This window comes from Aspergillus pseudotamarii (assembly GCF_009193445.1).
Source record: "Aspergillus pseudotamarii strain CBS 117625 unplaced genomic scaffold BDV38scaffold_116, whole genome shotgun sequence".
NCBI lineage: Eukaryota > Fungi > Ascomycota > Eurotiomycetes > Eurotiales > Aspergillaceae > Aspergillus > Aspergillus pseudotamarii.
The window spans coordinates 1-22902 of NW_022475130.1; the positions used below are offsets into that span (position 1 = coordinate 1).

The window sequence follows — 22902 nt, forward strand, 5'->3', positions numbered from 1 at the left end:
TTTTTTTTTTTTTTTTTTTTTTTTTTTTAATATCGCTGCTCTCCCCAGCCATATATTTACCTACTCACAAATTCTCTCTACTTTAACCATCTAAAAACCAGACCTCGCTATGTCTCCCGCGACAGCATCGGATGCCCCCGAAAAGACTCCTGACGACTCTTCCAAGTTAAAGACCTTCCTCTCTATTTTGAAGAAGTATGTATAGACAGCGATCTCGATTCTCATATTCTGGTCGATCCATACTGATTCGATGGCGCTGTGACTCTATAGGTTTGTTGGGGTCGCTGATATCGCATCTGTTCGCTTTTCGTTACCTGCCCATCTTCTAGAGCCGACGCCCAATTTAGGTAGGTTGTCTCCATGAGGCTACACCGGTGCCTACTTAACGATGTGATCACTGACTGAGTCGGGGATCTGGCAGAATATTGGAACTACTTGGACAGACCAGAGACCTTTGCAAGGTCAGCAAGGTAGCCTATCTTTCACCAGGGCTCGTTTTCTGACGGGAGAGTCACAGCATTGGTCAATCAGACGATCCGCTGGGTCGGACGCTTGAGATATTAAGGTTTTGGTTCACAAAGGACTTGGTACTTTCCTCTGCGGTACTTCAGGTTTTTTCCGAGAGACCAGTACACTAAAAGTTATCATAGAAATACATCAAGGGCAAGCCGTGCAAGCCGTATAATTCTACCCTGGGTGAATTTTTCAGAGTGAGTTTGACTCCCTCACGAGTTCTCACATTTCTGCTCGAATAATGACTAACTTAAACACGTAAAATTTCAGGCTACTTGGGAGGTCGATGCTGCCCTCCCAGAAGTACAGGTACACTCTAAGCCAGGGTTAAATAATGGAACCTGCACCGCGAAGGGCAATGTTCAAGCGGTCAAGGTATGCTACCTGACTGAACAGACATCTCACCATCCACCAGTATCCGCATTTTTCATCGACTGCCCGCAACGAGGGGTTTCAGCACGTGGCTTTGACCAAATTAGTGCCAAATTTACGGGCACAAGCATTCGCGTTGCTCCCGGTCAGCATAACCTGGGGATCTTCGTCAGAATCGCCCCAAGAGATAATGAGGAGTATCAGCTGACCCACCCTGCGGCCCATCTGGGTGGCTTGTTGAGGGGTGCACTGGCCATAACCGTATCAGATACGTGCTACGTAACTTGCCCCAAAACACGCATCAAGGTGATTTTACAATACCTGGAAGATGGCTGGATTGGCCGAGCTCAACACAGGGTCGAAGGAGTGGTCTTTCGATATGATCCCGACATGGATACCACGACGAAAATCAAAGATGTGCCAGAGAGCGATATTCTTGCCAGAATTAGCGGGTCATGGCACGGACAAGTCTATTTCACCTTGGCTGGGACAGATGAGCCTCAACTTCTAATCGATATCACCCCTCTTTTTCCAGCCTCCAAGAGTGTGCCTCCCGAGGAGAGTCAACTGTCCAACGAGTCTCGCAAATTTTGGTCCAATGTCACCGAGGCGATAGTAGATAAAAAGTATAGCCAGGCCACCAAGTGCAAACAATATATTGAAGAGAGGCAGCGGCAAAGGGCTGCTGAGAGACAGGCAAAGAATGAGATATGGCAGCCTCGGTTTTTCACGGATGCTGTTACTCCCTTGGGCAAACCAGAGTTGACTGAAGAAGGGCGCAAGGCTCTTGAGGGGCTCTATAATGGTGACTACAGCTTGGAAGAAAGCGAAACAAAAGGCGCATAGACTTACTACTCTTCTGGTTGTGACTGTAGATACATACATGAACTTGGCGTATAAGACAAGAGGCTACGAATTAGTCCTTGGCCTAACATTACAAACCACTTTTGGAGCTTTCCCTTTTCCTGATAATGTTCAAAGTCCGTACATTGTTCTCTTTCTCCATTGCGAATGGCATTGCGTTAGTGCTCCCAATATATTGAAATTTCTAAAAACGCAGGGAAAAGACACGGTTTTGGCCGCATATGATAGATAAAGGATCTGGACAAATTTAAGACTAAAGAAACGAAGAATACGGGTTTAAAACGACGGCAGCATGTTCTCATGGGGGTGTTCAGTAGAAACAGCAGGAATTGCATTTGATTATTCATGGCCTAGGCCAACCGAAGATACCTTCAGGAAGGAAATAGGAAATATGATAATGATCACAACGACAATAGCCACCCAAGCGGTAAAGAGAGATCAGATCAATCATAAACTCAATATACAGCTCACATAAGATCACCTATAGTTTCCTGAATGACTCATAACTGTCATATCCATATTCACCGTTGCGCCACCTTAAGACTTCTAAGAAACCCAAGCGACAGGTTGAATGACATCGTTGACCTAGGTATTGACAGCGACTACTTTATTAAACCCCGCACTCACTATCTTCGTTATCTCTTCATTCTTATGCGGCAGCAGCGACAAGGCGTAGGCTACATCATTCCATCGCCGCTCGGTCTCGCACCGTGGAAGTCGAGCAGCCAGCTTATCTGCCAGTTGCCGGGCATGTTTCTCCTGCAAAGCCACAAACAAGATTAGAAGCCGTGCATGGGAAAGACAAGAATACCTAAAGTACTCACTTTTTCGATGAATCCGATCAGGAACCTGACAATACGCCTCAATGAAGCTTCTTCAAGGTTCCGCTCTGCACTCAAGAGACTGAACATATCAACGAAGTGATTGTACACTGCATTATCCTTGCTAGCTAGCTCCGTGAAGAACATGCGCGCTAAATCTGCAATTCTTTTGTCGTCATCTTCCAAGCACTTGGCCATCTCGCCTAATTGCCCCTTGACTTTGACTTGACCTGCCAAGATGAGAAAGGTTAGAGTCATGAGACATGTGCGCTTGACAGAGACATCATCATCATTGAGCCTGCGGTATAGGAAGTCTGTGTTCTCGTCAATAAGATGGTTGAAACACACAGCCATGTCACCAAGCGTAATTACTGCATTGCTACGAACGATTGGGTCTTCGGAACGTTCCATAACAGTGATTAAGAGGGGGAGGTTTTTCTCGCAGTACTCCGCAGAGACACACATTAATTTGGCCATACACAATGTTGCTGCTGCCTGAAGGTTACGGTCAGGGTATGTGTTGCTGTTGGCGCAAATTTCTGTAACCAACGGGCCAAAGTTGGACAAGAGAGAATTATCCCCATAGAGCAGTTCTCGCTCACGGATGTGTGCCATGGCATCTGTAAAGTCATCTTCCGTTGTTCCGCCGATGAGATCAAGCTCGTCATCTTCGGTGGGGTCTTTGCTCATTTGAGCTGCTGCAGTGGAGGCTTTGGTTTTCTCCTGTTCTGCTTTGCGGCGCTTGAAGTCGAGCTCGCACAACTCGAGGTGTACTATTTGCTTGATTGCAATATGTCCAACAACAAAAAGCAGCTGGGAGAGTACAGCGGATGAAGACTTTCTGGTGGTCGGACTATCTGTCGAAGCTGTCCCGGGACGTCTCTCATCCCCATCACCAGGACCTTGTGAAGAAGAGCGTTGTGTTTGTGGCTGGAAGACAGACTTGGTCTTCCGCTTGAGAATATCAGAGCATAAGACATCTGGATGTTTAGATAGTGCGTATATGGCACTAATAGCTTGCTCTGCCACCCCATACCATTCTTTATAGTCGGACACAATCTCGACAATTGCCGCGAGTTGGGTAAGGATGGGGTGGTCATTAGTTAGTTTGGGAATGCCGACTTCTTTGGACTTCGCCTGTCGGCCCGGCACCATCCGTCTCAAGGCAATGCATGTATATCTCGCAAGAACAAGGTCCGCCATTCCCAGACTCCCAAGACCAATTCGCAGCATTACCTCAATTTCCTTGATTACCACGTCGGGATCAGCTAGAGCAAGCATGCCAAGGACGATGATAGCGCCCCGGCGTTGGGTTTTCGAGATCTCCTTCCTTTGAACGCCATATACCTGCCACAACTTCGCAATGACGGCATCCGAAATATGACCAGCCTTCATCATAGTACTTAGCAGTTGCTCAAGACATGTCAGCTCAGCAGGCGTAGAGCCAAATGTCAGGCTGATCATGTTCCGAGCAACGTAATTTGCCGCATCGTTGGCGCTAAAAGGATCTGGCGCTTCGAAAAAAAGGCCTCTATAGCAGTCAATGAGATGGGTCTGGACGCCTTTCCCTTCGTCGCTGTTGCCTTTTGTCCAAATAAGTCGGAGCATTCGTCGAATTCCACTACGGGATGTTTCCACCTTGTATGCGTCAAGCACAACAAAAAAGTCCATGGCTTCTATAGCCTCACTCTTATTCCTAGACGACAGTAGTTGTGTCACGACTCCAGAGGCAGTATGCAAAACCTCAATAAACCGAATGGCTTCGTTGTAGTATTTCCTAGTCAACTGAAGCCGCGCTAGCAGTTCCGATGTTGCGGCTTGCTCAGCGGCCCTTTTTACCGCTGCGGCCTTCTCTTCTTCAGTCATGCGCGGTGCTTTAGAAGGGGAATCGTCTGGCATCTGCGTTGCATCATCTAAGAGTTCGCTATCAACATGTGAGGCCTCGCCACCGTCGAAACCTGGTGTCTCAGGGGGGCGGAGGGAATTCAGTTCGGCATCAACAGCATCAAGTCTGGCCATCCACTCTTTATACGAGAGCTGTCCACCATGCATGATACTGAATGGGTGAGTGGACACCAGCTTGGAGAGCAATTTAATTGCGTTTCGTCGTACGTTGCTACTCTTATCTTCCAGGCTCCTCGCCGCCAGTTCTGCAACTGCCTGCCGCCTTTTTGGGAACTTTTGATCCAAATCGCAAATCCTCATATACACTTGGATGGCACGGCATCGACAGTAGGGGTTAATATCTAGGAAACGTTCCTCGAGCACATCGAAGAACGCATTAATCTGAGTCTTGTAATTGTCACTGCGCTCTTCTTGCCGACTGAGGTCAGCAACAAGGTTCCCGCAAACCTCGATCACCGCACAACGAAGGGTATAAGACTGTGGCTCAGTCAGATGCCATCATCCAGATAGAAAGAGCAAGATAGTAGTACTTCGCTGTCAAGCTGCTTAGCCAAGAGTGTCATTTGTTTTATGATCAATCGCGGGGCAAGCTCAGAAAGTTTTATGATAAACGCAGACACCGACTTTGGCCCACGTGTATCATTGGAATTAAACTCCTTATTTCCAAGCTCCCTATCACATATTAGCTGTCATCCCAGCAATCCCAGTGTATGAGTTTAGTACTTAAGTATCTCATCGGACAGCTGAGGATAATCATATTGCTCAGCAAGGATGTGCAGAAATTCGGCCATAGGCTCGGACAGATGCTCAAAGTATGTCAAGCTTTGTACGATAGATGTCTGGGCGCCTTCATTTAGGTCAGCTCTGTTGAAGCAACTTAATTACCGTGAGCACTCACCAAAAGCATGGCCATGATGTTTGACCGCAATACATAGAACTTTGAAGGCGTGCATGCGTATAGTCAGACTCTTTACTCGCTGTTCACTCTCGAGGATGAGATAGATCGAACGTGTAAATAGGTTAACGAATGTGTCGCGGTCTGATGTAGTCAAAAATATCCTGCTGAGCTTGAGCTTCATGACCTTGCACATAGTCTCCATGGAAATCTGTATCTGGGCTGTCCAGTCCCAATGACCATCTCTCATGCTGGCTTTCGACCGGCCCGACTTCCCGACGCCTCTCCGAGCAGGAGCAGCTTCCGCAGGTCGCTCTGCGGCCTTGACCTCCACAGCAGAAAGCGCCCATTGTAGTAAGAAACCATACATTTCTAGCAAATGCTTATGGTGTTGGACGCCATCCGGTTCGTCGGACTCGAGGTCCCCATGGATAATATCCGCTTCGACGGATAATCCTGACACAATGAGATCGAGAAGCTTGCTCAGGGACCTTATAGGCAAGATTGAGCAGTGCCTGCGAATTTGAGCTAACATTAGGGTTCTTTCCGAGCTAAGAGTTCGGGGGGTGAATCAGAGGGCCGGGCGCACTTTAAGAGAAACTGTAAAGAGTCGAAGAAGGACGGCCTGCCTAGACCTTCCGGGTTCTCAGCTATCGCATCGACAATAGGGTTTAGGACACTATCAATCAATGCAGTGGACAATTGGTCCGGGTCGGCTTCACATTCCAAGAGTTCGGGTTCAGCATCAACGGTAGGAACAGAGGTAGGGTCACTCAAATAATACTTAAGTGACTCGTTGATATCGAACTGAGCCCTGCCCTCCATGGTGGGAGTGACTGCGAGGGATATCCTCGACGAGTGTGTGGGAACTGGAAGGCTGGATTAGACGGCTAATGGATGTCGTGGGGTAAAAGAGGGTTGGAGGGACGAGACAGGGAATGCGGAAGATAAGTCGATGCGGGCGGCAGGCTTTTGTTTGTATTTTTCCTCTTCGGTGATAAGATAGTGCTCTGAATCGTAGTGTAATAATACACATTTGATACAAAATATTACATCACACTCCCAACATATGGGGCTTTTCCTACCACCATAATCCTGCCTAGGTAACCGCCAACTGGTGTATTTCATGTATCTATAGTATATCCGGTACAGTCTTTGACACAGTGTCTGTACAGTAGATCGTGGAGACAGAAGGTAAACACAAACATAACCTTACTAAATCGGGAAATTTTTGCACACTTTTGCTCCAAGTTCCGCGGTACTGGTTCATGAACCAAACGTAGAAACTGCAACACTACATCATTGGATATCCTCCACGCACACACATACGCGCCATGAACTAAACGCCCCTCGTGTCATACGGCTATCCATTATATTTCTGCCCTTCTGCCCTTCTCAGATTAATATTGTATGGGAATCTTTTACAAACGATTATCCCCTTCTTTGATTAAAACCAGAGAAACCTTCTGGCGACCGAGGCTTTCGTGGTACCATGTCCACTCTCCACCCAGTGCCTACTGGTATTTTTGAGGTACAGAAGCCGGGCCCTTCGAGGCCATCACGCGCGCTAGCAGGGCCTAGATACACAAGAGATGATGGTGCTGCTACGGACAGCGATGCATCTGTGATGGAACATGAAGATGAAGACCTCCAGGGCGAAGAAGAAGTCGACGACTCAGTGAAAGAGGATATGAAGAAACTTGAGGATACCTTTCCCGGAATCTCGGATAGATTTCGCTTAGTTAATAGAATTGGTGAAGGTACGGCAATACTCATATTCATTTGCTGCTTTGCGTTCGGCTTCCCTTGACTGACACATCACAAATGTATAGGCACTTTCTCTACCGTGTACAAAGCGGAAGATATGTTATATGATCATTACAGGAACGATTGGGATATGTTTCAAGGTCAACAATGCGACAGTTGGATGAGCCCTCCCTCAAAAAGGCGACGTGTAGAGGGAGAGCGTGGATCATCCTTAGCTGCCAAGCGACAGAAACCTCGTTATGTTGCCCTAAAAAAGATATACGTGACTAGCAGTCCATTTCGTATTCAAAATGAACTCGAGCTGCTACATGACCTCCGAGGTTGTCGATCCGTATGCCCTCTAATCACAGCCTTTCGATACCAGGATCAGGTTGTGGCTGTCTTGCCTTTCTTTCCTCATACCGATTTCCGTATACAATACCGCACATTTCTGGTTGCGGATATGCGACATTACTTTCGGTCCCTTTTTACCGCCTTGCACTCTGTCCATAAACACAATATCCTCCATCGCGATATTAAACCGACGTAAGATGCGTTTGTGGATCTGTTTTGCTTTGATATGCTGACGATCGAATGATTCCGCAGCAATTTCCTTTATAACCCAAAAATTCGAGAGGGTGTCTTGGTGGACTTTGGTCTGGCTGAGGTAAGTCTATAGTCAGGAGGGGGATAGGTAAAAAAGAAAGAAAGCAAGCAAGAAAGAAAAAGAAACCTCCCCACAGCAAAATGTCATCATGTCCTTATTATCTGACCACCTGGTGTAGCGCGAGGGGTCTGAGTATACCGGCACGTGTCTATGTGCCAACCCAAGCTATGTCCGTCGCAGTCGATTGCTACAGAGCTACTACTCCACCCATTGCTCAACGTCGACGTTGTCGGCCGGCTACCCGAAGAACGACTCCAGGCCATCGAGACGTGCTAACCGGGCAGGAACCCGGGGTTTCCGTGCGCCAGAAGTTCTTTTCAAGTGCACATCCCAGACGACGAAGATAGATATGTGGTCGGCAGGAGTAATCCTTTTAACATTGCTTGGTCGTCGCTTTCCCTTCTTCAACTCTGCCGATGATGTTGATGCTACGATAGAAATGGCTAGTATTTTCGGGACGCGTCGCATGAAGACGGCGGCAGCTATGCATGGGCAGATATTTGAAACAAATATTCCAACAATTGGTGAGAAAGGATATAGTTGGGAGAAGCTTGTAAAGTGGGCCAGCTGTGTGGAGGAGTTGACTGAGAGCGAAAAACAAGCAACTCGCCTTCTGGCTGGCCTCATGGAATTGGATCCATACAAACGATTGAGCGCCAGAGATGCCCTACAACACGAGTTCTTTACCGACCCCATAGAACATGACGTTGAATGGGGAGGGAATCCCGAAGATAGTGCTGACTCTGTAGAGGAGGACGATGCAGACAAAGATGACGAGGCGGATGAGGTGGCAATGATATAAAATCCAGAACAATTTATGATAATGATATCCTCTTAATGAGCTCTAGAGGTATTCTGGTCCTAAGAAGGTCGCCCAGCCACCAGTCCTATATATCGACTACAGAATCACCACAATTGCCTTAGGCCTGGTTCACATATCGTGCGTTTCCATCCTTGTTCAAAAAGGCTTTAGAGAGTCGCCGTGTAGATCGTACGACCGGTCGTATTCCGATGGTGGTGTATATCACTCATGATTCTATTCGGGCACTATGTACTATTTGAGTGTTCATCTCGCTTACTGCTACCGTTAATCTTAACTGGCCTCCCCAAAATTGTAATGGCCAGTCCGCGTTGCGTGCTGAGTGGCGCCTTTTTCTCCAATGAAAACCCCACCACATGTATTGCAGCGAATACGGAAACCTGCGGTATCAGTATAGTAGTGCTTACTCTGCAGTACCTTACAGAGCTCTAGCGCTTTTTCTAGAACAAAAGGATCTGCAGCGTCAAAGACCTTGGTGTCAAACTCAGGAGGTGTATACGCATGGATGAAAGGAGGATCGGACGGAGATAGCGCAACGGTATCATAATGTATACCTGAGTAAACTAAGATACAGCGAGTTGGTCGGCCTTCGTTGAATCGATCAATGCGGAGCGTTTGTACATCGATTGAGCAAATCTCGATATCGAAATGCTTGCTGAGGATGCTAAGTTCGATACCTCCACCCCACGAATCCTCGTTCTGTATCCAGCGGCAATAGTCGTCTGGCTTCTTCTCCAGCACCGCCTCCGAGTAGAGGCCCGGATTTTGTTGAATAGTTTGTGCGACAACAGACCTCAACTCATTCATCGCGTCCATACCCCCCATGAGAGCACTGCCCACAGCGCGGAACAGACACGAATTGTCATCAGGCATGATGCGTAAGACAAAGGTACCCGCATGCTCAAGAGATGGAATTTCGGGTGGATCATCTGAGATAGCATCACTAGATGTGTGTGATGTCTGATGCTTTTTGGGTGGCTCTTGCGAGATGGGTATTAACCCCTCATTACTGGGGGGTGCTTCTCTCTTAGTTATCAGCAGTTGTTCCCCATCTAGCTTGAACCCTATATCGGAGATCTTCTGGTTTGATTGAAGCTCATCCAGCAGAAAATGTTTGAGATTGGGGTATCCATATTTCACATCGTAGGATGTCAATCCAGTCTTATCCACAATCTGAGTTCGAAGTTCGTCCACGGTAGCACCATCATCAAGAGTGATAGTGGACTGTCCATCTGGTCCACGGATACGAAATCTCATCTTCAGGAGTGGGTACTGGTATACCAGAGCTTGGTAACAAGGCAGGGAAGAAAGAAAGGAAAGCAGCGCGGAGTAGTAGCGGATTTGAGAAGATGGTAGTGCCTGGTATCGGTAATGAGGATTAAAAAAACAGCATTCACCTACTAGTGGGGCGAAGTGGGAACACAAAGAAAGAGGGGGAAGAGCTCTTCAGGTGCCTTCCTTCATACTATCGCTACTAATATCTCATATATACCCAGCACCAGTATGTTTAGCTCTGTGTATAGCCAACAATAGAGGTTCGGACGATTAACCGAAACAATTATATTCTCAATTATTTGCGGAAGAAAGGAAGAAACAGCAATAGCCAACTTTTGTTTATCAGATTAGTGATTGTACTCGAAACCCCACATACATAATGGAAGATGATATGAGGACACGCTAGTTGACGGGACAGGCTACGTTTTTTTTCAATGTGGGGAGACACTGGGTTGATACTACGGAGTATACATATATCTGTATGTACAACAATAGACAGCATGCCAAGTACTCTTGGTAGCATGCAGATGGTAAACCATATCTGAGTGCATAATTATTGTCTGCGGAGAGGTAATGTAAGTATCTATAAATGTATCAAAAACCTATGGACAGCATTTCATGTCCTAATACGGAGCACCTATTGATCTCCTTCTAGTACTCTAAATGTAGTCAGTAGTTATGTATGTATGAAAATACGTATGTATATGCAGAGCTTTAATATGGTTGTATCACTGGAAATTTGGGGTGTCATTTTAGTACTCTACTTAGAAAGATATTACCTTGTGTATCGGAAGTACTATGTGTATTGTATATACATAGTATATGCAAACTTTGTACAGAGTATATTATGGCTTACCTTACCAAAGTCGTATGAACTTGTACCAAGTTCAATAAGTTACAACGTTACTTGTAAGAAAACGTAACGTAACAAATCATGTCTGTACCTGATGACTCAGCTGCGCGAACCTCCTCTATTGCGATTTGTGCACTCTTCTCATCATTTCTCACTGACAGAGTAATTCCAGGAGCTTCCGCTGGTCTGCTTGAAGTGTCATTGATGGTCCTTGGTCTTTGCGGCCGTGGTCTTCTACAACATGGAGAAGAAATCGGAGCCGTCGCAACTCCAATCTACACCTGAAGAGCTCGTTAGGTCAATCGAGGACGATGGGAAAGGTGATAGCGCTGCGACGGCTGAGGGTGTTACCGACGAACAATGGAGGTCAATGATGGATGTTGTCATGGCCATCTACGATTTCAGGGAAGAAGAGTAAGTTGCAGTAATTTCCTTTGATGATACGCTAGTCACATTGCGAAGCTCACTATTCCCGCCTTCAACCTCCAGTGGTCATGATCCGTCGAAGCTTTTCCAACGCAGCGTTAATAAGCGCAATGTCCCGGATTATTATGATATTATCAAAGAGCCTATGGCTCTTAGCATTCTAAAGCAAAAGATCAACAAGAGGGAATATACGAAATTCTCTCTGTTCGTGCGAGACTGTGCTCTGGTAAATCAACGGCCGTCCTTCTCTTCGGAGCGATTGCTTCCGCGATGTACTAGAGCTTGCCAATGCTAACATGATACCTTTCCGCCTAGATTCCTCATAATGCGCAGACATACAACCGTCCCAAGTCTCAAGCGTATGAAGACGCGCTCGTGATTAAGGTCTGCAGAAGAACATTCAAGCCCTCACTGTAGTTTGCACTATTTTATTGATGTTGGTCTGTAGGATGTATTTATCGCCGAATTCCGGAAACTAGTAGATCAGGGGGTCATCCCCCCAGAAGTTGCTGAGCTCCCCGATCTCGGCGAGATCCCCGAGGCAGACCCTCTTCCAGAGGAGGAGGAGGAAGAGGAGGAAGACGACGAGGACGACGAGGATGAAGAGGACTCGGACGATGATGGTCGGCGGAAGAAAAAACGAGGCCCTCGTCCTGGAAGCAAACGAGATGGTGGAAAGGATGACGGCCACAAGTCTAACGATCCTGAGTTAAGAAAAAAAAGAGGACGGCCGCCCCGTGTGGACACACCGATGGAAGCCAGGATCAAAGCAGTTTTGAAGGGGATTCGAAAGCTGAAAGGGCCAAGCGGCGCACTCAAAGTTCGACATTTTGAGCGTTTGCCCGATAAGGCTACATATCCTGACTATTATGTGGAGATCAAAGAGCCAATCGCTATTGATATCATTAAGCGGAAGTCTAAGCGGAAGAAGTATAACTCCGTCGATCACTTCATGAGGGATATGGACTTGATGTTCAACAACGCCAAAGTATACAACCAACCGGAGAGTCAAATCTATAAAGATGCTGTGGACCTGCAAGTGGAATCAAGGAAGCTCGCTGAGATTGAGAAAAAGAAGCCAGACAGTGAGTACTTGATGGAGGATGGACGTCTGCCATTACCGGACGGGATTCTTTACAAAGGCGAGCTATGGAAGGTTGGTGATTGGGTCCATATACAAAACCCTAATGATGTAACCAAACCCATCGTGGCCCAGGTCTACCGTACTTGGCAGGATTCCGAGGGCGACAAATGGGTCAATGCCTGTTGGTATTACCGTCCCGAGCAAACTGTCCACCATCTTGAGAAGCACTTCTATCCAAATGAGGTGGTCAAGACTGGCCAGTACCGAGATCATCGGATCGAGGAAGTGGTAGATCGCTGTTTTGTGATGTTTTTCACTCGCTACAATCGTGGACGACCCCGGGGCCTTCCTCCTGATAAGGAGGTATATGTCTGTGAAGCTCGGTATAACGAAGAGAAGCACAAGCTGAACAAGATTAAAACTTGGGCAAGCTGCCTCCCGGATGAGGTGAGAGAGAAGGATTACGAAATGGACTTATTCGATGTTCCTCGGCGGATCAAGAAGATTTCAAGCCCTATTAAGCACCTGCTGAAGAGCGATGCAAAGGAGACAGATGATCTTCCAAAACCAACATGGGGAGCCGAGAACGCGCCGCCAATTGTTGGTGCTGTTCATCGCCGTCCGCGAGATGAGAATGTGAGTTTGCTGTCTTGCAACGTCAATTTCAATTGCCCCTGTGAATTATTATTGTAGCTAACAGACATTACCTCCCCTAGGAGTCCCCACCACCCGAACCCACACCTTCTCCACCCCCGTCTTTACCCCCACAGAATCTGCCTTCTGCTCCTGCTCGGCAGGCTTCGATCAGCCAAACTCCACAGCGGCCTAGTGTGGATAGTCAAGGCAACACTACTGTAGCCGGAACCACTCCTGCACCACCGCGCTCGCCAGCTGCACCAATCCCTACTGCTCAAAACGCGCCCGCACCAGTTCCTCCAGCGGCTTATCAGCAACCTCAGTTACCTCCTACCCAAACCTATCAGCCCGCAATCCAGAGACGCTCCAGTGGTTTTGTACAGCAGAGTCCACATCCCTCCTACCAGACACCGGGTGTCTCTCATCCTTACGCAGCTGTTCAACCAGCACCATATACACCCTATCAGACGAACCGCATACAAGTTCCACCGGGCACAGTGTACAACCCCAATGCCCCTCGTCCGATCGAAGTGTTCCATTTGAGCGATGCTGCTAATGCTACTATCCCGGAAGATATTCGAGAACAGTTCCATTGTGACAATCAAGGCCACGTGCTATTTTTCTCTTCGCCGCCTCTGGATATTGTACCACCTCTCCAACAGAAGCTAGGCCACTCGCTCAAATATCTAGCAGTTAAAGAGGAGCGCCGGAAACTAGTCGAAGCGAAGAAGCGCAAAGAAATAGAAGAGCAAGCCGTGCAAGATCAGAGAGTAAAGCGTCAGCGGGCTGACGAGGAAGCGTCGCTTGCTGTTAGAATCGAGTCTCTGACTATGAAGGCCATCGGCACCATGGCAGATCACATTGGGACCGGCACAGAGATGATCTATCAGATTTTATATCATGACCAAGCGGAACAGGCTAGGCAAGCAAATTCCAGTGCTCTTGAGCAGAGGGTCCTTGCCGACTGTATTAATAAGGAGAAGATGAGGCAAATTCAGGCGCAGTCGAGGAGTGCCACCTTTGTCCCCCTCAAAGAAGATATCATGTGCATGGACGAGATTTGACTCTATGTTTTATTAAACAGGAAGGGGAATACAAGTTGTCAAACCAATCAGTCAATTGCTGTTTTCGCTTAGTTACCCAAAATAATGCAAGCCTTTGGTGATTCTTGGCTCCTTTTCTTTCTTCTTTGCGCGGGACATGGCTTATTATGTAGGTAGCTGATTCAGTATCCACCTTCATGCACGTAGCGTGATTGATAGCCTGATAATTGATTGGAGCTTTGTCTGACCATGCAGTTCTATGCAGATACCTTTGCCAGAAACTATGCTCTGTATAGAAAAGGTTGTGTGGGTGATTTTATGAATATCTTCATGCGCATAAATCCTGTGAAATATGTACACACTGTTCTCCGACAGCCATAATCACATTTAAGCAGGCACGAAGCGCATGATTGATAAGACTGAGTGATTACATGAGATGAGAGAGACCTTGCAAAGAAAAGATAATTGAAAGATGAGGGGATAATAAGAGAAAACTAGATAGACATACATGCATTTCGCAATTAGAATAGAACATTCACTCTCTTCTCTCTTAGTTCTCTGCCTTCAATTGCCATGTCGTGAAAGACGTAAAATTCCGGAAGGCCCGAAAGATATAAAAAAAAATAAATATGATACGAATCATCAGCAGAATATTGAGCCTTTCCAATTCTCTGTAAACTCCGACCACACCCCTGAATTATCCCGAACCTGGTCTAAGCCAAAAATATGCAAGACGAAAGAAGGTTATACAGAGATTCTCGGAGATCGCTTATTTTAAGTCGCTCTATGCAAAATGTCTACCAAATGTGGCTGAAGCCAGGCATTTGATATGTTCTTCAGTAAAATCCCATGAGGGGAGTCGTGGGCTGGTGCCAAATTATAAAGCTGCTTTCCTCATGTTTCCCCTCATTTGGCGTGGCTTTTGTTTACCCTGATGAAAGATTATGACTTCTAATAAGTTGGTATCAGAATGGGTGACTATCAAATCCTGGTTTTGCGCTTTCCCCAAAGGATATCAGGGCTGAAAGCCTGAGCTATTCGTCGGTGTAGAATCGTCGTCGTGGGACTCAGCTTTACTGGTACTCCAGGAAATACTACTCCGCTTGTTGTTCTCTTCTTCTTCCATGGAGAAAACCAAGTCGCCTTGCTCCTCATCAATCCTGCTGGTACTGACAGGCGACGAGACAGTACGGTCGAGACGGCCACTAGCTCCCACTGATGAAGAATGACGGGCAGCGCCAGGGTGAAGTGACATACCGCTAAGTTGTTGCGATATCATGGACGTTGACTGTTGCCGAGGAGTTGACACAAAGGGCGAGACGTCACCCGACGTTTGCCGGCTTCCGATGGGGCCAAGGCTGGGACTTGCGCCAAAGTTTAACGAAGACTCACGGAGAGGAGATCCGACTTGTGGTAATGAGGTGCCATGTGCATCCTCCTCCTTCTTCTGTCGCTGTTTCGCAAAAAGGGCACCAAATCTGGAGGGGCTGGATGCCAGAGGCGAACCGACTTTTGAGAGACTAGTACCAGTCATACCAAGCCCACTGAGATCACGATGACTTGAACCAGGTTCATAATCTGTGCGTGAAAGACGTCGTAGCCGCTCCTGCGGCGTCAGAACATCGTCGTGCAAATTGATAGGCAGGTAGTCCTCCTCCATCGGGAAATTGCTGTCATCCCAATCATCTAAGGCGGTAAGCCGCGGAACACTCGCAGAGAGCATTCGTGGTTTCACCGATCGCTGTGAATGCAAAAATCGAGGTCCCGGGCCATCCTCAGGAATTCCAGGAGGGGAAGAACCCATGAAAGAAGGAGGCTTCTTTAAATCCGATCCATATGCTGTATCGCGGAGACTTCGGAGCGCATCGGCGGGGGCGCCGGTCCTTTGGGCCGGTGGGGATAGTTCCAGTCCGAATTTCGATGGCATAGAAGCGGCTACCGGTCCATAACGAGCGGCGTGTGATATTCCTTGGCTATCAAAGGAGGCAGGGAGGGGTGCATCAAGTGCAGTTAAATGACGGTGATTTGGAGACATGGGGAATCGCATGTCATCAATCGGAGAACCATACTTAGAACCGGCATCTGAAGCCAAGCCCGCGTCGATGGTGGGAATGGCGTCATATGGTTGTGGTGGAGAGTGTATGGCAGCATACTCCTCTTGAGAATGAACTTGAGGGCCATATCGGGGCTCTTGACCATTCATTCGCTGTTGAGAGAGGACGGAATTCGTCAAAGCTGAATCTTGATTCACATACGCTTGGGGATTAACCCGGCCACCCAAATTGAGGTGACTACCGCCCATTCCTACACCTGGGTTGGGTCGATTAACCCGTCGGCCATCAGGGAGAATATGCGCCAGCGCGCACTTAGCTCCGAACTTGCAGTTACCCTAGGACCATAGCACATGTGATCAGCCATATCTATTCCCCAGTGAAGGGGGAAACGGGGCAAGGGTAACCTCCAGGCATGAAAAAGTCGAAGTTTCTTCTGGGGATCCATACCTTCGTGAAGTATTTACACGGCGCATAGTCAATCGCAGCATCGGTAGAATGTAGGAAAGGGCAGGCAGGTCCCGCCTGACAAGCTCCTTGACGAAAGAATTTGCAGGGGACGTGCTTAGTATCTGTTGTCCACCATATGTAGGTTAGCACTGGCTTCGCTTCGCAGGTAATAGGGTCCGCATGAGGAGCGTCGTTGGTCTTCTTTCTAGCTCAATAGGTACGGTGCAGAGCGTCTTACTGCTTTGATTGGGAGGGCTACGAGCAGCCATGTCAAAGCCTGAGAGATTGCGAGAATGGCCGTTCTGGATAGTTCCAGAGGGAACCGGAAGTGGAGCACGGTTTTTCATGTCGCCTGAAAGGCGATTATGGGCACGGGGTGTGTGGGAAGGTGGAGGTTGAGAAGGAGTATTGCGAGAGGCCGACACTTGCATGGCCGAGAGAAAGAGAAGGCGGACTACTGACTGGAAGCCCACAAAATCCGGAGGGGTTTACTATCGGGCGGGGTGGAGATAATAATGGTACTAAGAAAGTAGTTAAATGAGAAAGGCTCGTTTTTGAGAGCGGTCAAAGTTGATAACAACAGAAATTGAGTGAATAGGAGGAGGAGTGGGAAAAAAGAGAGAGAGGGAGAGAGAGAGGGAGAGAAATGAAAGAATAAGAAAAAACAAGAAAAATAAAAAATGGACAAAAAGATACTGATGTGGAAAAGGTATTGACCGTTGGTTGAGTTTGCGACTTTCATACAGTTAGGTCGTTGACACCTTAACTCCAAGGCAATCAACCCGCCCATCCTGGACCACGAATTGCCGAGAGTCAACGCCTCCTTTCTGCTCGTACCAAGCTGTTGAAGCGAGTGGGGAAATTAAATGAAATATAAATATAAATAAATAAATAAAATTAAAAAAAAGGCAAAACGAGGGGGGAAAGGGACAAGAGAAAGAGACGAAAGAAACAGGAGAGATTGAGAATCTGTCCTGATCTCATCGAAGGCGGCCTCGACTGATAATACTTATGGGAGTGCTATGCCTTTGCCTTTTGTATGCGTATCTCTTACTAGGTATGTAGTACCGTCTCACAGCCAACGGTACGGATTTGATAACCTCATTGCGTACCACAGTAAACACTGGCGTAGTTTTCAAGTCAAAGTGCCTCCGAGTATGTGATTTCGATATATTATCAACCAGAAGAACAGGTGCGATGAATGAGGATTACATCAAGAACAATCCCTTATATGCCCACATAGTATGATAGTTCTTCGCCTCCACTCTAGAGTAAGATCAATAGTCTCTTTTCTTCTCTTCGTCCTTTTTTCCACTTGATAAAATTAAGGCGCATGGCACTACCAGAAACACAGACAATATACGGTAACCCAGCAGATTGTCACTAGAACTGTGGTATAATATATTATCAAAGATCGCGCGCGAGGACACTGAAAGTTATGGGATGGTTCCTCTATTTCAATGTCTATACATCTGACAATGCTTGGGTGGAGCATAGCTTTCTTCAGACCCCGTGTCCCACTTACTCCATCATTTATTTCATCACCCAAGGCTTTCAGGTGGAAGAACCAGTCAGTAACACAACCTTTCCCCACATCTATGTGGGCACTCGGTACATACTTTATAGTACTTCGGAGTAGATGTACTGTAGGTACTCCCGTTAGCGATATAAATTTGTATGACATGGTACGTTAAGCACTGCACACTGGAAAGGAAACTGACGAGAGGTGGCGAAGGGTCATCACCTTCACCCATGTATACAAATATTGGAATCAAGTGACGATCGAAGGCCCTTCTAGCCCCAGGAATCCCTGTTCGTTACCGTGAGCAGTCTCGGCAAAGGTGATTAACCAGATATTAATACCCAGAGCTCTTCTCGAGTCACATCTTTATCCACCATCTCTACACATCTTCCCCACAAATCGCGACATATTTGCCTCCGCAACTTAACACGCTTCTGCCAGCATTCCCATACTCTCTTCGTGACAGTTCTGTCTTCATCTACCTGTCCTGCACTGGTGCCCTGGGCTTGAGTCAGTATTGCGAGTGTAGTCTCCTTTTCCACATGAAGTTGGTTGATGCTCTCTTGGAGGTCAAAGGCCAAGGGTGTCGCACGCAGAGTTGTCAGCTCAGCTCGCGCCCTTTTTGCATAGCTTTTGAGGTCGGTAAGATGCTCCTGCAACTTGCGAATGTGATCTTCCAGAACCACCACCCCCTCTAATGTGCTCTCATCGGTCCCCTTCTGTAGAGCATGATAAACTACCTGTCTTCCTAAACTCGAAGTTAGTGCTAGAACTCCATTATGTTCACCATCACCCACTCCCCCTCGGTGATACAAGCATACAGGATTCACTAACCGGATGCTCTTCCTTCAATTTTCCGATTCTGATGTAGCTCCCTCAGGGCCTTTGCTGCGTATGCTTCGGGGTGCGCCTTTATTAAGATGTCTACTGAGGTCCGAACTTGGTATGGGGTTTGCTCACTTTTGGTGACCTTGTTCTGCAAATTTGCTGAAATGTCTGTAGCCTATATGTCATCAGCCGCGAGGCATTTGTCTGATGGATCCTCCCGGAACCACTTACTGAATAGGGACGACTGCTCTTCTGGATTAGCTAATAGACTGTCAAAGAAAGAAGGAGAGACAAGAGTATCGTGTTTCAGTGTTCGATTGGACCCTTACTTCTGCTTCCCTAGGTTTGTGGAGTGATAGATCAGTCTATCATGCCTATAAGAAGGCTAGGCTGTATGGAAAAAGACTGAAGGAAGGATATTGGCCTACGGAGATAGTCCAGAACCAAAGTAAGTCCATCGTTGACAGCTGCTTGGGGTTAGAATACCCGCGAATCCATAACCTGCGTGACGAACTCACTGCCGTTGTTCGGCATCGTCTCACTTTGCCCTCTCTGTTTCATGCTGGCAATGGGAAGAAGATCAAACATCTACCAAGTAGTGGTGGACGAGAGTCAAAGGACAGGAAGGGGATGATGATGATCATGCTACAAGCAGTTACCACTACTCTGCAATACAAATACACGAGCATCACGTGGAATATCCCACGAGAGTGGGGAACACTGTCATTTATAAATATCCATGTAAAATGGTCAGGAACCCACAAGGATGGGCGAAAGAAAAACGCCTCGACAAAACACTGCCAGCGTCTAATTATTCCAAATATGTTTAGACAAAGGACTGTAAATCGATGGCCAACTAGAATGCAAGATCAATATAGGGGATAAGGGACGCAGTACAATTAAGAAGGCGTAAGTCAAAGAAGGGGGTATCCAGCTTGCCAACCAAACCCTTCCTATGTCTCGAGTCTTTCGCTATCGGAGCGCATGATGACGAACTGAATCCTCTATCACCCCTGCCCGCAAGTAACTTCCCGGATAAAAAACAAGTGAACTATGGTGCAGAGTCTACTACGACTCATGGGTATCACATGACAATCTATGACGGAGTCAGTCTTCGTAACATAATAAAAGGCTAACGAAACGGATGAAAGGCATACGCAATCATTGTCCTTTTGTGCAGTGGGGACTCCCATCTCCTCAAATGTCTTTGGGCCTTTACCCGGTAAACCGCTTTGAGACTTGGCTGGTTGTGCTGTAGGCTTCTGGCTGATCGAGGCTGACACAGATGACGGTTTTGGTGTTGTCGAGGATGCTATAGGTGCTCCTGGAGGCGGCATGGATTCACTACGCTGGGGAAACACTGCAGAAGACGGTGAGGTCACTGGCTTCGGGGAGCCCACAGGGCCGCCTTGGGCGGAAACAGGCGTCCTCACGGGCCGCCGATCAGGCGGTGCACTGTCAAGGCGTTGGGGCCGTCTTGAGTTTGGAGATTCAATCGGTGCGGAGTAGCCAATATCTAGCTTGGGTGTTGCTGACGTGGGGCTTGCTGGACCGTTGGTGGTGGGTGTCACAGGGGCAGGAGAGCGATACCCCATCGGCCCAGGTCCATAAGACGCCGCACGGTTATAGTTAGGAGCGCTGGTGCGAATGTTAGGGTTGATGCCAAATGCTGAACTTGGCCGTGGGTCAGGCACCGAGTAGCCTGGCGGGTACACTGGCCGAGCCCTGGAGGGTGGCCGGTCGGGGTACGGGGCACTTGGCGGGGGGTTATCTGAAAGACTCATCCGTGAAGGATCGGGCATTTCAAGATTCTCCGAAGCTGATTGCACGGATTCATTGCGCTGGTGAGAGCCATAGCGTGACTTGATTCGAGCGATAGCAACCTGCTCATGATCCCTTCGGGACAATGTCTTCGAACGTGAGATACTGTCAATTCGACTGGTAGCATCTTTGTTTCCGTTTGCCGCAGCCTTGGCATACCAGCTTCTGGCTTCCTTGATATCAACCTGCACGAAGATACCGACTTCGTAGAAGTATCCCAGGGCGAATTCCGCAGTTGGGAAGCCGCTCTGAGCTGCACGCTGAGCGTATGTGAATGCCAACTCGTCGTTCTTCTCAAAGACACCCTCATGCCCACAAAGGAACCATTTACTGATGGCCATTTCCGCTTCTGGCTCTCCTTGTCGGGCAGCCAATGCGTTGTAATGCAAAGATAACGCCGGGTTAAAGTCGCAACCTAGTTGACACAGTTCATATGCGGCGCCCATCTTGACTTGGGCCTTAGCAAATCCGTGGTATGCAGCTTTCTCGATATTTACACGAGCGGCATTAACATCAAGGGGAAGGTAATTCTCCGGGACGCTCACTTGGGGCAGCTCCCGTGCCAGAAGCATGCCATAAACCTGCAGGATACCGAGTCAGATTGGATAGTGTGTAAGGTGGTTTCAGGGGACTACACACATAGGCACCCTGAGGCGCATTCTCGTCGCAGGATTGCGCAGCTAGCTGGATATAATCAAGACCCATTTGATAATCTTGATGTTGTCCATGCTGGCCCAGCAAGATCATCATCCCCAGGCGCTATAACCTCAAGCAGTTAGCGCGAGCCATATAAATCAGTGATGGAGATGTAACGTACGTAAAAAGAAGCAGAATCGGCAAGAGCAACGCCTTTCTCGTAATGCCGGATGGCTTTTTCGGGCTCACCAGAACTCTCGAACTGCATCCCCATGCGATACTCAGCCCTGGCATAGCCTTTCTCCGCAGCTCTTGAATAAGCTCTGAATGCTTCCTTTTTATCAACGCGATATCCAAATTTCCCAAATTCCAACCACATCCCCTTGATGAATTCGGCTTTGGGATGGTGCTGATCGGCTAAGAAATTGACGATGTTCATCGCATCGACCTTTAACTGATGCTCCACTTGTGGAGTTTGGGGGCGCGGGGGTTGGATTAGAGACAGACGAGCCTCATTCTGTACGGCGACCTCGACATAAGCCAGGGCGTCCTGGGCCCAAGCCAATTGCATTTCGGGGTCATTGGAGGAAAGTACTGCCATCCGAGCCCTCTCCAAGCTCGCTTCTCTCTGCTCATCGGTGGGGGGCACATTTGGAGGGGGGTTGCGTAGGATAGGGAACGGCGAAAAATTAGGAGATTCCATGGTATCGTAAACGGCGGATTGTTCGTAGTGGGCAGTATCCTCGTAGCCGGCAGTGATGGGCTGTCCCTGGACTACAGCGGCGGAAGAGGTCCTCTCGGGAAAATGAGACCGATCGTATTGTACAGGAGCATATTGGCTACGATGAGGGTTTCGAGCTTCATGCTCGAGGTGGGCAATATTGTCCTGCATAGTCTCCGGAACTTCAGGCATGACTCTGCTGGTAAGATAAAGTGTGACCAGGTTAGCAACACACCCATCCACTGTAGGGAGCGGGGGAAGAAAATTAGAAAAATAAAGATGCCAACAAGCAGGTATAACTGTAGAAGATTTCCTGTTTCGGTTGATGTCTTTCTTTCTTTCTTGTTTTTTTCCCCTTCCTTTTCCAAATCAACAACTGCATGGGGGGGGCTGTCTTACCTTTGGGGAGAAGGGGATATAACTTCTGGCATGTAAAAGTCATCCCGACCCCCTGGATACCATGTAGCTCCCAGCCTTGGCTGACCGCGACCTTGCGGTGGTCTATTCATTGTCGGCGTATTTTCTTCTCTTCCTCTTTAATAATTTAATTTTTTCTTCTTTTCTTCGAGAGGTTTCTTTTTCTTTTTCTTTTCTTTTTTTTTTTTTTCCTCCACCCCCCAGAAAAGGACAAATAATTTAAGAGAACTCCCTGGACTATTGGGCTTTTCTTTTCCGTTCTTGTCCTTCGTTGGTCTTACCAATTATTTTGGGTTTGAGAGTCAGACTAGAGCTAATAATACGATTAGGCTCTCCAGACTCAACGGTTCTTTGGTACGTAATCAAAAAGGGAATAAAAAGAAAATAAAGAGGGCCATCTGTGGGGGGAGTTTTATTGCCGAAGGACCCAGGCAAGACGGCGAGAACACGTCGGAAGAACTTCAGGGGACCTGCTCGTTATCTAGCGACAAAGAGAGAGATATCAGGAAACCCACTGGTGACAGGAGTGTACCCAG

The 22902-nt window shown here is 47.7% G+C and overlaps 9 protein-coding genes across 9 annotated transcripts; 3 read left to right on the top strand and 6 right to left on the bottom strand.

Annotated features, from left to right (window-relative positions):
* The first annotated feature begins 24 nt into the window (after positions 1–24).
* Positions 25–1870, top strand: BDV38DRAFT_264780 (putative oxysterol binding protein (Orp8)). Its single transcript, XM_032056307.1, has 6 exons — positions 25–195; positions 271–347; positions 422–461; positions 518–587; positions 651–710; positions 784–1870. The coding sequence occupies exons 1-6, from the start codon at positions 110–112 to the stop codon at positions 1729–1731; spliced, it is 1281 nt and encodes a 426-aa protein (XP_031907358.1). The 5' UTR covers positions 25–109; the 3' UTR covers positions 1732–1870.
* BDV38DRAFT_264785 (condensin subunit YCS4) lies at positions 1871–6391 on the bottom strand. The gene is made up of 6 exons (XM_032056308.1): positions 5960–6391; positions 5374–5885; positions 5199–5322; positions 5006–5147; positions 2574–4952; positions 1871–2508 (listed from the first exon to the last, which is right to left on the bottom strand). The coding sequence occupies exons 1-6, from the start codon at positions 6193–6195 to the stop codon at positions 2335–2337; spliced, it is 3567 nt and encodes a 1188-aa protein (XP_031907359.1). The 5' UTR covers positions 6196–6391; the 3' UTR covers positions 1871–2334.
* A 361-nt stretch (positions 6392–6752) lies between these two features.
* Positions 6753–8731, top strand: BDV38DRAFT_25823 (serine/threonine protein kinase CDC7). Its single transcript, XM_032055708.1, has 4 exons — positions 6753–7130; positions 7203–7662; positions 7723–7783; positions 7902–8731. The coding sequence occupies exons 1-4, from the start codon at positions 6863–6865 to the stop codon at positions 8583–8585; spliced, it is 1473 nt and encodes a 490-aa protein (XP_031907360.1). The 5' UTR covers positions 6753–6862; the 3' UTR covers positions 8586–8731.
* A 49-nt stretch (positions 8732–8780) lies between these two features.
* Positions 8781–10204, bottom strand: BDV38DRAFT_264796 (ubiquitin-specific protease OTU1). The gene has a single exon (XM_032056309.1). It carries the CDS (start codon positions 9858–9860, stop codon positions 8877–8879), a length of 984 nt encoding a protein of 327 aa, XP_031907361.1. The 5' UTR covers positions 9861–10204; the 3' UTR covers positions 8781–8876.
* Positions 10205–10657: 453 nt separating this feature from the next.
* Positions 10658–14185, top strand: BDV38DRAFT_25851 (putative RSC complex subunit (RSC1)). Its single transcript, XM_032055738.1, has 5 exons — positions 10658–11145; positions 11221–11383; positions 11473–11541; positions 11606–12877; positions 12958–14185. Exons 1-5 carry the CDS (start codon positions 10973–10975, stop codon positions 13939–13941), a joined length of 2661 nt encoding a protein of 886 aa, XP_031907362.1. The 5' UTR covers positions 10658–10972; the 3' UTR covers positions 13942–14185.
* Positions 14186–14935: 750 nt separating this feature from the next.
* BDV38DRAFT_288817 (putative spindle poison sensitivity protein Scp3) lies at positions 14936–16768 on the bottom strand (the record flags this gene model as incomplete). The annotated part of the gene is made up of 3 exons (XM_032061106.1): positions 14936–16309; positions 16422–16543; positions 16660–16768. The coding sequence occupies 3 exons, from the start codon at positions 16766–16768 to the stop codon at positions 14936–14938; spliced, it is 1605 nt and encodes a 534-aa protein (XP_031907363.1).
* A 954-nt stretch (positions 16769–17722) lies between these two features.
* Positions 17723–17985, bottom strand: BDV38DRAFT_264806 (uncharacterized protein). Its single transcript, XM_032056310.1, has one exon. It carries the CDS (start codon positions 17914–17916, stop codon positions 17761–17763), a length of 156 nt encoding a protein of 51 aa, XP_031907364.1. The 5' UTR covers positions 17917–17985; the 3' UTR covers positions 17723–17760.
* BDV38DRAFT_264807 (putative TBP interacting domain protein) lies at positions 17910–18728 on the bottom strand. The gene is made up of 2 exons (XM_032056311.1): positions 18669–18728; positions 17910–18585 (listed from the first exon to the last, which is right to left on the bottom strand). Exons 1-2 carry the CDS (start codon positions 18671–18673, stop codon positions 18267–18269), a joined length of 324 nt encoding a protein of 107 aa, XP_031907365.1. The 5' UTR covers positions 18674–18728; the 3' UTR covers positions 17910–18266.
* A 729-nt stretch (positions 18729–19457) lies between these two features.
* Positions 19458–22455, bottom strand: BDV38DRAFT_264814 (putative chitin synthase activator (Chs3)). Its single transcript, XM_032056312.1, has 5 exons — positions 22349–22455; positions 21410–22148; positions 21232–21351; positions 19929–21173; positions 19458–19867 (listed from the first exon to the last, which is right to left on the bottom strand). The coding sequence occupies exons 1-5, from the start codon at positions 22378–22380 to the stop codon at positions 19856–19858; spliced, it is 2148 nt and encodes a 715-aa protein (XP_031907366.1). The 5' UTR covers positions 22381–22455; the 3' UTR covers positions 19458–19855.
* Positions 22456–22902: the final 447 nt, after the last annotated feature.

Coding starts and splice junctions, on each gene's coding strand:
- BDV38DRAFT_264780 (XM_032056307.1), top strand. CDS start 110: ATGTCTCCCGCGACAGCATCGGATGCCCCCGAAAAGACTCCTGACGAC. Junction 196..270: donor TTCCTCTCTATTTTGAAGAA/GTATGTATAGAC, acceptor GTGACTCTATAG/GTTTGTTGGGGTCGCTGATA. Junction 462..517: donor AGACCAGAGACCTTTGCAAG/GTCAGCAAGGTA, acceptor GGAGAGTCACAG/CATTGGTCAATCAGACGATC.
- BDV38DRAFT_264785 (XM_032056308.1), bottom strand. CDS start 6,195: ATGGAGGGCAGGGCTCAGTTCGATATCAACGAGTCACTTAAGTATTAT. Junction 5,886..5,959: donor TCTTTACAGTTTCTCTTAAA/GTGCGCCCGGCC, acceptor TCAAATTCGCAG/GCACTGCTCAATCTTGCCTA. Junction 4,953..5,005: donor CTAAGCAGCTTGACAGCGAA/GTACTACTATCT, acceptor ACTGAGCCACAG/TCTTATACCCTTCGTTGTGC.
- BDV38DRAFT_25823 (XM_032055708.1), top strand. CDS start 6,863: ATGTCCACTCTCCACCCAGTGCCTACTGGTATTTTTGAGGTACAGAAG. Junction 7,663..7,722: donor CATCGCGATATTAAACCGAC/GTAAGATGCGTT, acceptor ATGATTCCGCAG/CAATTTCCTTTATAACCCAA. Junction 7,784..7,901: donor TGGACTTTGGTCTGGCTGAG/GTAAGTCTATAG, acceptor CACCTGGTGTAG/CGCGAGGGGTCTGAGTATAC.
- BDV38DRAFT_264796 (XM_032056309.1), bottom strand. CDS start 9,860: ATGAGATTTCGTATCCGTGGACCAGATGGACAGTCCACTATCACTCTT.
- BDV38DRAFT_25851 (XM_032055738.1), top strand. CDS start 10,973: ATGGAGAAGAAATCGGAGCCGTCGCAACTCCAATCTACACCTGAAGAG. Junction 11,384..11,472: donor TCGTGCGAGACTGTGCTCTG/GTAAATCAACGG, acceptor CTTTCCGCCTAG/ATTCCTCATAATGCGCAGAC. Junction 12,878..12,957: donor GCCGTCCGCGAGATGAGAAT/GTGAGTTTGCTG, acceptor TACCTCCCCTAG/GAGTCCCCACCACCCGAACC.
- BDV38DRAFT_264806 (XM_032056310.1), bottom strand. CDS start 17,916: ATGCTCCACCCAAGCATTGTCAGATGTATAGACATTGAAATAGAGGAA.
- BDV38DRAFT_264814 (XM_032056312.1), bottom strand. CDS start 22,380: ATGCCAGAAGTTATATCCCCTTCTCCCCAAAG. Junction 22,149..22,348: donor ATATCCCCTTCTCCCCAAAG/GTAAGACAGCCC, acceptor TTATCTTACCAG/CAGAGTCATGCCTGAAGTTC. Junction 21,174..21,231: donor ATGCGCCTCAGGGTGCCTAT/GTGTGTAGTCCC, acceptor GGTATCCTGCAG/GTTTATGGCATGCTTCTGGC.